The sequence below is a fragment of the Oryzias melastigma genome, linkage group LG6, assembly GCF_002922805.2.
Source record: "Oryzias melastigma strain HK-1 linkage group LG6, ASM292280v2, whole genome shotgun sequence".
In the NCBI taxonomy this organism is placed as follows: domain Eukaryota; kingdom Metazoa; phylum Chordata; class Actinopteri; order Beloniformes; family Adrianichthyidae; genus Oryzias; species Oryzias melastigma.
Window position 1 is genome coordinate 1310870 of NC_050517.1, and position 14130 is coordinate 1324999.

The following is a 14130-nucleotide window of genomic DNA, read 5'->3' on the forward strand; positions in this document are numbered from 1 at the left end:
AATAATAATTAATATCAGTCTGTGATTCAGATATTTTTAGGCCAGCAGAGAAGGCCTTGCAGGCCCTGACGGCCCGCCACTGCTAAATACACGTTCATGTTCCTGTTTCAGATCTTTGTTTTATATTTAATCTTGTTGCACTTTTTGGAACTCCTACAGGTGAGATCCCTCCTCTGTGAGTTTGGCCCCACCCTCCAGGCCCACCTGACGTTGGCGTTCCAGGACCTGCAGGTGTGCGGGGAGCAGCCAAAGTCTCTGAGGTTAGAAGAGGACGGCGTGAACCCAGAACATCCCAGAGAGCTTTCCCTGATCCTGCTGCAGAGCCAGCAGGAGCCTGCTCCACACCGGTACCTGCTGCAGGAGGCGCTGCTTCAACACTGCCCCCTGCTGGCCATGCTGGCTGTGTGTTTGCAGGTAACTAAGATTAAGAGGAAGTCCATTTAGCAATTAACTATGCTGTTTTGGGGGGGAGTCTATGGAACTCTACTAATGTTAAATCAAGCACCTGATCAGCAGGAAACTACTGATTTGTGAATATTTTTTCCTCCCCCAACACTGACTTTGTGCAGTTCTGTCTGCTGGAATTCATTCATTTTTTAAGTTTATGATTTTTTACTGTCTGTGAGAGTTTATTTCAGCAACCAATGCAAGAGTGAGCAACACCAAAACATTCTTACAGTCTAACACAGAAAGAAATTGTCTATGATCCGGTTCAGCAGATCTAGGTTCCATAGATCTAGGTTTGTCTGGTCCAGGTTTAACCAGTCTAGGATTGGGGTTGAATTAGACCTAGCATCATTGTTAGAGTCACCGTGTGAGCGTGCTGCTGCTGCTGCTGCAGAGGCTGATGTTCCCTCTCCTGCTGACGGACAGGCAGCAGATCACATGTCCTGCCTGTGTGTGTGGCTCCTGACCTCTGTGGATCAGGTCACTGCGGGGGAAGCCACCTCCCACCTGATCGAAGCACCCCAGTACCATGAATGGACCCTGCACGACCTGTCAGTCATCTGGAAAGTACTGCTGGGGCGGGGTCATGTCAGGCCCCTCCTCCGAGGCTTTGAGCTTTTCCAAAAGGTAAAACTCAGTCAGAACATTTACTAACCGTGCTGCAATCAGCCTTGCTGTTAATACTCCCAGAAACAATCATCCGTTCAAAACCAGATTTCCCCCTCCGTGCAGGACTGCCCCCTGCTGCTGGTGCTGCAGATGTTTGAGCTGTGTTGTGACTGCAGGAAGTTCACGGAGGCCAAATCTAAGCTGCTTGACTTCCAGCGGACTCTGATCACTGTAAGTGGAACCTGAGACAGAATATTGACAAAAACAACAGCAGGATTGTAGATGTCTTTAAAATATAGAAATATAACCCCAAAAAAGAGAAACATGTTGTTAATCAAATATGCGATGTTAAGAAGTGCTTAGTAAAATTTATGCAAACGCGCAGGTACATGAAAGTAGCAGGGAATACAAAGGCAAATAAATAAATAAATAAAAATTAATTAGATTTAATTGAAAAAGGGGATAATTGCATTCTGTAGTGCAGGAGTCTGCAACCTGCGGCTCCAGATCCACATGTTCTCTTTTATCTCTCCATGGTGGCTCCTTGTCCAAACATAAAATAAGTCATGGATTCTGCTGACCCAGACATGTCGACCATCTGAGTCAGCAGCTCCTGATAGTGTCTGCTTAACCAAAACTGCCTATAGAAAACAAACAAACAAAGTCTGCAAACTTATGGTTCATACACACCGAACGCAATTCGTGCAACAAACTCGCGTGCCCCGCCCCTTTTTCACTGCGCGGTGAATTCTCTGCTCGCCGCTTGTCAAATAATGCGTTTCTGACGCCGCGGCCGCATGTGGGAGGAGCTACCAGCTCTGTCTGTGGATGTCTCACTTAGAATGAAAAGAAGACACGTGATGTTGAAGAAAAAGGTTTATTTATTTTGAAAAGTTTATCAAAAACATCAGTAATCTTGTCTCCATGTTTGAGTTACGATTATTATTAAAAGATTTTCCTGATACAGGGGACTGTGTCTGTATGACAGCTGCTTCTGCAACATTTCTGTGTCTCTGTGATTCAGCTTGAAGGTTCTCATTTCTCGGTTTTGTATTAATCCGAGGGGGTGGAGGTAAAATTAGGAGACTTTTTTCCTTTTTTTAATGTTTTGATCAGACCCAAACTGGCAACCCCCGCAGCATCTCTCCCTGTCTGCTTGCATCTGAAGCGACTGAGCTCCGCCGGAGGAGCAAAAGCCACTGATCTGCTGGGCATCGATTGGGTTTAATGCGGTTCCGGTGCCAAAGTGGTTCTTTAGTTTCAGTTCCTAGTCTGTGCCAGTTTCGGTACTTTGCTCTCTGCCCCACGCTTTCCGGTACCCGCAAGCCCTGTGGTCAGCGCTCCCCACAGGGGTTCTCTCTCTCCTGGCGTGTGGAGCGGGCGAGCGCCACTGGTCCGGGAGGCTGTCCGGCTGCAGTCAGAGAACCACGGCTTTGACTGGAGCTGAGTTCCTGATTGACTGATGGGACGCAGCGACCTGTCAAACTTCAGCCATTTCCATTTTGCGCCTGCCGCCCGATTTGCGCCTCGACGCTCAAATCGAGCTGCTGGCAGACCTTCGTTCCGCGCCGGTCGCTCACATCACGCCACGGGGCTTCAATTCAGAGCGCGTCTGGACCATTGAATAACACTGCAGATTGCCGCCTCTGCCGCGAGAATTGTGTTCGGTGTGAATAGACTAAAAAAGGTCTAGCCCTAATCTAAAATAACAAAACCCACCAGTGTAAGACTGCTGAGGACAAAGAGGGGAAAAATAACAATAAATAAATAAATAGTATCTCATTTTTTAAAGTAAGGATTACTTAATTAGCATTTATTTAATTTAGATTAGTTTAATTTATAACTTTTCTCCTTCACAATCTACTGGATTTACATTGATTGTGTTAATGGTTGAAAAGTAACAGTATGTGAAATATTTTGTGTTTCAGTTGATAAAATGAAACACTTGTTGTCCTGTCTGACTGTTTCCTTTCTCTGTGGTGAAAGCTGAGGAGTGGGGGTCCGGCGCCCTCAGGTGCACCCCCCCTGCAGTGGGTGGAAAGCCAGGCCTCGGCGCTGCTCCTCATAATGCTGCAGCGCTGCTCCTCACAGTACGACCTCCACAGACTGCTGCAGCTGCTGACGGACGTCGATAAACTCCTCAAATCCCACGGTTAGTCCTAGTTTAGTTCCGGACTGTGGCAGGTTAACAAACGGATCCCAAAAACAATGTTTTTCAGATGAATGCAGTTCACCTTTTCTGATGCTTTAATGACAGATTATGGAGAAGAAAAAAAATCTCCTCTAGCCTCTTGAGATATGTCGACAGGAGAGTATAAAAGCAGCCTGTTGATGCCCCCCAGGTTTCTTGTCAGACTGAGTTTTTTGACATGCAGCTCAACATTTCTTGTAGATGTGGTCACAAAAAAGACAACCCCTAACATTCCAGTTCCTGCAGTTCCTAACATTTAGACTTATTTTATTAAAATCAGCTCAAACTCGACTCTCACTTTGACATCAGATGTCTTAGAAAAGTTTGATTACATGTTTAATCAGAATAACTGCTGCAGAGAAAGATTTCACTTGTAAAATCAGAGATTGGTCCTTCATTTGTGTGTAAAGGCTGCGGTTGTTGTGTGTTTTCTGTGCAGGCCCAGACTTCAGGAAGCTGAGTCAGCTCAGTCAGCTGCTACAGGGCTCCGGGGTCGCTCTGTCCCCCAGCCTCCTCCAGTGCACTTCTCCTTCACTCCAGCAGGAGGAGCTCCAAAACATAGTGGATGCTCTGCAGGCCAGAGGACAATACAGCCTGGGGCGACAAGTGGCTCTGCTGGCAGGTCTGCCTGTCCATAGTCTTCTGATTCACCAGGTATTCATTTATTATTTTATAGATTTTTAAATGGCCTTCAAATAAGCTTTACAGGGAGATGTACTAAAACACCTGAGCAAGAATAGACAAATAAGATTAGGAAAGCTGGCAGAATGAAAGCAGGATGGAGCTGGAAACTTAAGGAAACTATTATAAGGATCATGTAAAGCAGACAAACTCAATCGCACAAGGGGCCAAAATCCCAGGTCGTGGGCCAAACAGGAAAAACATTTACAGAACACTCTAAAACTACATTTTTAAAACTTTAAAACCGTAACTTTTTAACATAATTATGAACTAGATACATAGCATTGCCAGCGACGATGCTAGTGTGAATGCTGTAAGCTGAATTTAGCCACTGAAGATGATAGTACTGATAGCTGAAGATGCTGAAATTGATAGCTGAAAACACTGGAGCTGATAGCCAGCTAAAATATTAGCTAAATGCCAAATTAGCCTAAAAAATTAGGTCAGCTAAAATAGCTAGCATGTAGCTGAAAAAAATGCTAAACTCCAAAACAGCCTAAAAAACTTTTTAAAAGCCTAAATTAGCCAAAACAGCTAGTGTGCAAATATTAGCTAAACTTCAAAATAGCCTTAAAAATCTTCTAAAAATCATCTAAATGCCAAAATAGTCCAAAAAGCTAGCAGAATGCAAATTTTTAAAACTTTAAAACCGTAACTTTATAACATAATTATGAATAATTAAAAGGCAGTAATATTATTCCAGAATGAATAAACGTAAGTCTTAAATAACTTTCAATATTTTACTCTCCATAATGCAATATTCTGTCAAAATTATACAATTAAGAAAAGAGCGCAAGATAACATTGGGCCATTAATAAAAATAAAATAAAATGATCTGGAGGGCCGAGGCTTTAAATTTGACATGTGATGTAAAGAAAGTGTTGGTTGTTTAGAAATTTCTTTAATTGCAATGCTGCTCTAATTCCATCTGAATGGTTCTCAAAGATAGGACTGATCCCTTCTCTTCTTGCAGCTCCTTCAGGAGGTCAATTCCCAGAGGACAAAGCCACAGTGGGGGAGGTTGGAGACCAGGGTCATCTTCTGGAGGAAATGTCAGCAGCAGCTGCAGGCTGACGGCACGGACCCCGGGTCTGCCTCTCGCTTCTTCCAGTCGCAGACGAAGAGCGATGAAGAGTCGAGGACGGAGCTGCTGGACGTGCAGGAGCGCTGCATGCTGCTGCAGCTGCAAGCTCACTGGCTTACTCTGCTCAGCCCGGTTCCTGTGGAGGACTTGCAGGACCTGGAGAAGCAGCTGTGGCTCAGCCGAGTCCACGAACACCTCCTCTCTGCCTCCATGGAGGAGGAGAGCGTGTTCAAGCTGCCGCCTCCGGCTGCCTCCCCAGACGTCGGCTCCTACAGAGTCTTCCTGAAGGAGTTCTCCTTCTCCACCATCGCAGAGCTGAACCAGGAGGACCGCCTGAGTCTGGACAGACTTCCAGCTCCATCGGAGGAGTTGAGCGTGGAGCCTGAACTGAGTCTGCAGGAGAGCGGAGCCTTGTCGTCACTGGTGGACCAGATGTTGGATGAAGGCAGCGTTCATGAAGCAGCTCGAGTCTGTGCTTACTTTTCCTTGAAGCACGCAGACACGCGGGTGCTGCTGCGCTGCCACGGCCTGGCAAGCGGAGCTCTGAGCCCGGATCCCGGAGACGAGCCCCCAGGAGCTCCTACAGGGGGAGGCCTGAGCACCTGTAAGTCCTCCCTCTGAGCACGGTGTCTGCACATGGCTGCTCCATCATGTCTGCCTGTCCTTCCAGCTGCCTCACTCAGCAGCCTGTCCTCCCTGATGATGCTGCCCCTCCCTGAAGATGCCGTCACCGTCCAGCTCCAGAGACTGGTGGAAGACTGTCGCCATGGCAACAACTACTGCAAACGAGTCCTCAACTTGTACCAGCTGTCCAAGGTAAGCTCTGCTGCATGCACTGAGATGTTTGCAGACTGTTCAGTCACGTTGCTGTGCCTTTGGATGCCCCCCAGGACCTGCAGTGCTCCTTCACTCACATCTGCAAGGAGGATCCGAGCTCCGTGCTGCAGAAGCTGCTGCTGCTGGACCAACCGGAGCGCTTCAGGAAAGCTCAGGCCTTCATCAAGGCCCAGGCTCTGCCTGCGGACTCTGTGGCCCAGCTAGTCTCTTCTGCGGTGCTGCAGGCGCTGCTGCAGTCAGGACAGGATCTATCACCTGGTGAGAGCTCAGCCCATGGGCTCACTGCAGCTCCTTTTTCTGCTTCTACACCTCACCACTGTGTGTGTTTGTCAGCTGCAGAGAGGCAGGTGTTCAGGCTATCGGAGGGGCGCGACTCTTTGATGCAGCTCATCAAACTGTGTGAGGAGCCGAGTCTGGTGGGGCTGAAACTGCTGGAAAACCTCAACGCTGTTCCTCTGAGAGACCTGAGCTGCAGTAAGACGCTCACTCTTCCAGAAACCCTCCTGACCTGAGGAGACCACGCCCACACTCCTCTGTGTCTCTCTCTGCAGTTGTGGAGCTGCTGATCATTGCTCATGACTGCTTCAGTCTGACCTGCAACATGGAGGGCATTGTGAGAGTGCTCCAGACGGCCCGCCACCTCAGCCACTCCTACCTGGCTCCAGGAGAGCACTACAGCCTGCTGGTGAGCTCTGACCCTGAACGTGCGCACGCTGAACTGTCACCTGGACTCGGAGCGGTCACAGCTGCAGGCTTCAGAAAAACTCCAGAGAAAGCAGGAGCTGCTTTCAACAGGACCTGGCTGCAGACATCAACGAGTCTCGATCAAAACTGGAATTCCCTCCATATCATTTAAAAAAAATAATAATTGGAAACTGTTTTTCCTGTTTTAAGCTCTAAGAATATATTTTTTTATGATTCTGAAAACCTTTGTGTTACAGTAAGTTAGGGTAAGTTGTATAATTTCCGTTGACAATGTCAGGCGTCTTCTTGTCTGCAGCCAGGTCCCCCTCAATGGTTTCAGCTTCTCCCAGCATCAGAGACGTCTCACCCCCACGACTGGAAATGTCAATTTGACATTCCATTTGTTCCCCACAAGCACATTCTACCTCTGGCAGCTGTTGTGTTCAGGTCTCCATCCATAATGTCATCCTGAAGACTGTTTTTTGGGAACTCAGTGACAGGAAGAGGGACTGCATAGTCATGTGACCCGATGAGATGTTTTGTGCTGATTTTAAACTCCATTCAGCTCTGCTTTTGTCACCAATTATGGAAAGCTTTTTCTCTTTCCATGCTTCCATATTTTACTACTTCAGCAGACTTGCACTCCTTCATTTACATTATTAAGACTTGAGCTAACATTTAAGCTAACCCTGAACACACACACTTATAGGGCTCCAGGTAAGCAGAAGTAACTACTGTGGTAATGTAACCCAAAGGGACGTTTTTAGTTGGTGTGATCTGATGGGCTGTGCTGGTTCACCTTTGCAGGTGCGTCTGCTCACAGGAATGGGTCGCTACAACGAGATGACATACATCTTTGACCTGCTGCACCAGAACCACCGCTTTGAGATGCTGCTGAGAAAGAAGGTGGACACGGACAGAGGACAGGTACACACACATGCACACCCAAACAGGTTCACACAAACGCACACACACCACCCCTGTGATGTCTGGTGTCTCGAGTCTGCTTTGAGTTTGTGTGGATCAGAACCCTCAGAAGTTCTCAGAGCAAACCTCCTCACCTGTGCTTGGTGCCCCTCCCTCTTGTTGCAGAGCTGCAGTCTGAAGACGGCCCTGCTGGACTACATCAAGCGCTGCCTTCCTGCAGACAGTGAGAAGCACAACATGGTGGCGCTGTGCTTCAGCATGAGGAGGGAGATTGGAGAAAACCATGAGATGGCAGCGAGGACTCAGCTGAAGATGATCGAGTCTCAGGAGTGGGGTTAGTTACTGCACCAGCATGGGGGGGGTTGCTGGGGGTCCACATCTTACTTCTACTCTGGTTGTGTTGGAACAGTTGTGACTCCGGACCTGAAAAATTCTCTGCTAAAAGTTCTGGGTCTGCTGAAGGACGCCGCAGAGAGCTACTTTAAGGTACCTGAGCTCCTCTGGGTTCTGGACCTGTTTGGAGGTGTGTGGGGGGGTCCTGAATGCTGTTCATGTGCCTCCACAGGATTCCTGTGTGCGTCAGGCCACTCGCTGCGTGCGAACAGCCAAGCTGGTCACTCTTCAGCTTCACTTCCTGAACCAGGGATCGGAGCTCCGCCTCATCAACCTGCAGCCCTCAGAGCTCCTGAAAGCTGTCATGAATCTGCCCCGCTGCTACCAGGTCTGTGAGGGAGGAGTTTACCTTCTCAGACTCCACCTTCGATTCACTCATCCTGAAGAAATGTTTCCTCGAGCAGATTACATCACAATCAGATCTGCATCTCCAAACTTGTTCATCTGAAATAATAATAATATTAATAATAACCCAGGTGTTTGTGGTGGCTGAGGCGTACGGCTACAGTCCGGACTGGGCTGAGGTTCTGTTCCGGAAGGTGATCCTTAACGGAGAGTTTGCGTACTTGGAGGAGCTGAAACAACACTGCCCCCTGACCCCCACCCTGTTTGAGGACATTTTTAAGAAGTGAGCCCATCTCTCAGCTCATCGTTGCTGCTTCTCCTAGGATTGAGGTTTAAAATGTGTGTGTGTCTCTTTCAGGCTGGACACTTCCTCCAGCACCACCACTAAAAACGCCAAGCGCCTGCTGACTTACTGTGATGACGTGTACATCCGCTATAAGTTGGCCTATCAGATGGGCTTCTATGACGACACCAAGAAGCTGCTGGAGGATGCCAAAACATCCAGCTACCTGAACGACAGGCTGGGCAGCTGACCGCTAAAGCATTAGGATCCGAGCGCCGCCTCGAGAAGCAGCAACCTGCTGCCAGTCTGCAGCTTTGCACTGTGAAACACGAGTCTGACCACATGAAGACTAACACGATTCATCAGTTTGTACATTTATAATAAAGACTTTTGGACTAATTTGTCTGTTTTTCCTCTCCATGGGATGAGTGGAGGAAGGTTTCAAGTGCGATGTGTGACCAAAGGGTGTAATCAAGAATGAAAGGAAACGGATAGCAGACTGTAGAGAGAGCAGCCATGCTGTTGGTTTAGGACAGAGGTCTCAAACTCTCGACCTGTCGGCCATTTCCGGTTCCCAAGAAGATATTTTGTGACCAGAGCCACATGTTGCAGACCCCTGAACTAAGCAATATCTTCTGCGTCCATGCTTCTTTGATGATAGCTTTGTATTTTCTTTGTGATGTTTCAGCTTATGTTTAAAACTTTACATGTGTGATTACCACTGGATCTGGTTGTCAGAAAAGTCCTTAGCAACAATCGCTAGGGTCATTAGCTTCTGTTGTTGCACAGGACATGCTGCAGAAGATATTGCTTAGTAGTACATGGAAGTGAACAAATGTTTAATAAACTAGTTCAGTAGACACAGACAATGGACCAAAGATATAGAGAGTGGATTCAAAAACCTATTTTTGGCAGAGATGGAACCCCATAGAGCCCAGACTCAGCCAGGCTCTGCCTTCAGTGGCCCCAGGGTAAACTGAGTTTAAGACCTATGGTGTCCCTGTGGAGGGAGCAGAGATGATGTGATCAGGAATGAATCCATCAGAGGAGCAGATCATGGTAGATGTTCTGGAGATAGATGTTTGGAAGCAGATGGAGATGGTTCGGTCACGTTGGTCAAAGAATGCTGAGGACAGAAGGAAGGAAGCGACTCTTGGACCAAATTAAAGAGAAGATGTCAGAGAAGAGGATGGAGTTAAATGAGAGTGGAGGATTCTATGTGGCACACCCTGACAATCAAGAAGAAAAGGAAGAAACTTTTGATTTGTGCTTCTCAGTGATGTAGATGATTAAATCTTTAACATCAGAGGGACTTTTCTTAATGTGGGACTGACCGTGGCGAGTCAGAGGACCTGACATTTCTTCTGAGGCAAAACAGTCCAAGTCAGGCCAGAGTTTATTGTGAAGAAATAGACCAGAGATTTTGTTATATAACCTTTGTGGATGATGTGCTTCTTGTCCTGCATCATCTGGGATGTTCTCCTCTGAGTTTGACGTGTGTCCCTCTGATCCAGCAGGGATGCTGGAGCTCGGCCTCAGAGGGGGTCAGGCATGTTCAAGAACTGAACGTCTCAGCAGCAGAAGCCTCTGATAATTGTCAGGATTTTATGGACGGCCTATTCATGTCTCACACAAACAACAAGGCAGCCTTCCTATCAGGACGGGGCTTCTGGCACCATTACACCTTTGTTTATAATGAACTTCCCGTCTAACAAAGTTATGAAGGAAACCTTTATTACATTTCCTCCCCCCAGGACCGAAGCCAGACTTTGAAAAACGATGAAGGCAGGAGGGGCTTTGCTTCCTCTCTGCAGGTTTCTCTCCTCTGCTCTGCAGAGTTTCTGTGAGCAGGTGGAGCTGTGACGGACTTTGTAGGATAAACAGAACTAAAAGTTTCCCAATCTGAAGACAGGAGGGTTTAGAATACTTCCTGAGTCATGAGTTACAGTGAAGGTGGATGTGTGATGCGGTGTGGAGGATGTGTTACAGGATCTGTGTGATTTGGTGTCTGTGCTTTTGTTTCCAGTTGTCTGTTGTGGCTCCTCCCATTCTGCTTTCTCTCCTCCTGGAGGAGTACACAGCTGTCTACACTTGTGTTACCTGTTTCTCTTTATTGTGTATTTAGTGCTTGAGAGTTTTGTTTTGCTGTTGTTTTCTCGAGTTTTTATTCTGACCATTTTGGATTGCTGCTTTGAGTGTTGACATCTTCTGTTGGACGACAGCTGCTTGTTGCTCATCATCCGGTGTTTGGATCCTTGGTTTTTGTTTATATCTTCACGTGCAGAGATGGATTCCAAAACCTGGACCATCCTGCACAGGTCATGTGAGGTCTTGAAAATCTGTTAATTCAAGGTGTTCTGCCTCTTCGCAGGTGAGGTGTAGCGTCACAGGTGAGGTGTGGCGTCACAGGTGAGGTGTGGCGTCACAGGTGAGGTGTGGCATCACAGGTGAATTCTTCTAACTCAGAGCAGAAATAAAGAAGATTATTTATATTTAGTATTAATACTTCTGTCAGTATCTCTGTAAACATGTTTCCAACATGTTTGTTTCTCGATGACAAACAGCTTTATAGGTCATTGATCAAACTTAAAAAGACTTTTAATCAATTCACCTGTTTTCATGTGACAAATAAGAATTTCGGCAGCATGTGCAAGAACCACACTCAACCACAATAGTCAGGCCCCTCCCACTCATGTCATGCTCCTCCCATTTCTTCTAGTCTTCATTCTTTTTCCAGCATTTGTCCCATGTTGTGCTGGAGATCAAAGCAGTCCTACCAAACACAAATCTCCCTAGTTTTGTGACTGTTATGATTGTTTTTCATCTTTTAGAATTTCAACACTTTGATTGTGTGGTTGTGTGTGCTTGTGCACGTGTGTGCTCGCACGCTTATCTGCGTGTTTTTGTGTGGCTGCAGGCAGAACAGCTTCATCCATCATCATTTATCTGATCAAATGACAGAAAATGATTTAATGGACGTCTGGATGAGATGAGGCGTTGGCGGGGGGCAGAGGGGGTGTTGTTGGCTGCAAAGGGCGAATTCGTCATCAGTCAAACCAGTTTTCTCTAGAAACATCATTCTCACCAGGAGTTTAACAGCCCCAGAACATCCATTGAAAAGTTTTCCTTTGATCATTTTCAGTTTGGGAGATCATGTGGACGCTGCAGTGAGCGCTCCAGTCTGCTTCTTCTGGGGATTGATGAGCTTTGAAGGACTTTAAAGAGACAATGGACTGCAGAGGACGTCTGGTGTATTTGTGTGATGGTCCACAACTGTTTCCTTTCAATGATGAAGAAGACGACATCAGCAGTGAAACCCAAAAACACAACAAGAACAAACAATTTACAGTAAGATATTCTGTTCACACAGCATTCATTCATTGAAAAGATCAGACGATCAGAATGATCTCCGGTTTTCTGCTGATTGGAACTGTTGGAACTTGGATGTAACGGAACCCGGTGAAGCGCCTTAAAGCGAAAGGCGGGCTGGGAGTGATTTGCGACGGACCACTGAGAGATATACAGACTCAGAATGACAAACTGAATGGATTGGAGACCGAGGTCGATGCTGTGTTTGCCCGCGTGCATCGCATTGAAGTCTCCTTGGGAAGCTGGAACAATCTTGGAGCGAATTAAGGCTCGACTTGGAGGAAACCCTCAAATTTGACCAGATCAGTGAATATTCTATCACAAAGCAGCACCTGGACATTCAGCAGGCAGATAGAAGTTGTATCTTGCTGCGCCCATACAGTCCTCTCCAATCAGGAACTCCCGAGCCAAGGGCATTCTCCCTTGGACTGAAAACCAAAACAATCCCCTGAAAGTGGGATAGAGCCCGTTGTCATGGAAACCTGCATTGCTCCCCTCTCCATGACCCTTTCCCTAGATTCAACACCTTGGTGACTCTCTTTCTTAGCCTCCCCCTGATTGTGCCGTAGAGCGCTGTGCGATGACACGCAGCTGGACTTGTGGGAGTCGACCTTTTTTACTTTTACTTCAATCTATGCCATTCTACTGCGACACAGATCGAAGATGCTTCATTTTTTACATCATTCCTGTAGCCTCTTCGTGTGTTTTTTTCTGAGCAATTAGCGACGCCAGATTTGTGTGGCTGTTGCCCACCATTCGAGAATATGTCTTGAACCTGTTGTCCACGAGTTTCCCTTGAGATTAATAAAGAATTATTGATTAATAGAATAGAATGCTTTATTGTCATCATCCAAGGAGCGCTGTGCTGTTGTGACCAGTGCTGACGAGTTGGCAACCTGAGTATAGGTCTTTAAAGATGACAATTCCCAGGGACTTGAAGGAGGTCACTCTCTCCACATGCATGCCTTTGATGAACAGTGGATTCCCCAGTAAGTTAGTTTGTGGGGTTTAAAACCTCAAACCTCCTCATAGGTGTTAGTATTTATTTCTTTAAAATGTTCACTTTTACTTTGTTTACTTAAAATAGATGGATAATAGGAGCACACATTTGATTTATTTTACATGAAAAGACAGTTTATTTACGTCTGTTTCTGAGCCTCACCTCAGGTGAACCACGTCCAGTTATCAGAAGAGGAGTTGGGACATTCCACTGGCGAGACTACAGGGATTCCAACACTCCTGATGAACCTGATTTTTTGCTTTTTTAAAGGAAATTATTTAGTGTATTCTTTAAAGACTATTTTGATGTTTAGTTTGAAGTTTTTTTGTTTTGTTTTGCAGTCATTGATTCTTTTCCCCTCCCTCTTGTGTCCATTATGGTTTGTCTATATGAACTTCACCAGCGTCAGTATGAGAGTCTGGTCAGGCCTGTTCAGCTTAAATCCCTTTGTTTTCATTTAGTTATTTTTTTCAGTTGGGCCCAAATTTTTTCTGTATTTGAAAATACTGCACTATATATTTATCTTTTTTAACAAATTTTTACAACAAAAAAAAACACAAAAAAAAACAATAAAACATCTGTCAAGGAAACCTCCCTTTATCCACGGACTAATTGTTAACCCTCACACAGATGCATTGTTTGTTTGTTTTTCTGTCCCATAGAACAGCTTCCAGATCTTCTGACAGTTCAGTATTTTTTTACTCTCATAAGTTGCAGTTTTGATAGTTTCTGCACCGCTGCTTCAGACTCTGTCGTCATGTTTATCATCTAATGTTTCCCGTCATTTGAGTGAAGAAACACCTCACTGCTGCTTCTCGTTTTCTTGTCTGCCCTCCATTTCACCTCCTCCCTGCAGGAAGCCTGAACAGGTGATCTCCAGGTGTCACACGTGCTCGGTTGGATCATTAGAGGATTGTTGCATCAGTGAAAGTGACTGAAGGTGGAGCTGTAAACAGAGAGGGAGCGTCTGATCCTGAAATGTGGTCAATTCTGATGTAGCCTATTTGTGGGAAGACAGACAGAGGGAACCTGCTGAAGAGACACGATAAATACATAAATAAATGACCTTCAAGAGGCAGAGTTGTGACAGGAGTTCATCACTATCACTCATTTAGTCCAGAAGATGGAGGGCTTGTGTTTGAGCTGGAAACCCCAGAGCATGACAAAGTGCAGGAAAATGAAGCTCCAGAAGTAAAGGTTTGGTGCAGATGAAAGGACGAGCAGCAGATGGTCGCTGCTGCTTGACTCTTTTACAGCCTCTTCATTTGTTTTAGAGCTTT

At 46.2% G+C, this 14130-nt stretch overlaps 1 protein-coding gene across 2 annotated transcripts in view; it reads left to right on the forward strand.

Annotated features, from left to right (window-relative positions):
• spg11 (SPG11 vesicle trafficking associated, spatacsin) overlaps positions 1–8880 on the forward strand; it is a 30982-nt gene extending 22102 nt beyond the window's left edge. The window contains exons 25-40 of one of the 2 annotated variants that reach the window (XM_024281403.2): positions 160–414; positions 874–1074; positions 1180–1287; positions 3043–3208; positions 3687–3901; positions 4902–5616; positions 5683–5828; positions 5903–6107; positions 6183–6323; positions 6401–6534; positions 7341–7460; positions 7626–7794; positions 7870–7946; positions 8026–8181; positions 8330–8481; positions 8557–8880. In XM_024281403.2, coding sequence (XP_024137171.1) covers positions 160–414; positions 874–1074; positions 1180–1287; positions 3043–3208; positions 3687–3901; positions 4902–5616; positions 5683–5828; positions 5903–6107; positions 6183–6323; positions 6401–6534; positions 7341–7460; positions 7626–7794; positions 7870–7946; positions 8026–8181; positions 8330–8481; positions 8557–8731 — 3135 coding nt within the window. In that variant the 3' untranslated portion in view covers positions 8732–8880. The remainder of the gene's footprint in view (positions 1–159; positions 415–873; positions 1075–1179; positions 1288–3042; positions 3209–3686; positions 3902–4901; positions 5617–5682; positions 5829–5902; positions 6108–6182; positions 6324–6400; positions 6535–7340; positions 7461–7625; positions 7795–7869; positions 7947–8025; positions 8182–8329; positions 8482–8556) is intronic. The other variant, XM_024281405.2, reaches the window with a different exon arrangement.
• Positions 8881–14130: the final 5250 nt, after the last annotated feature.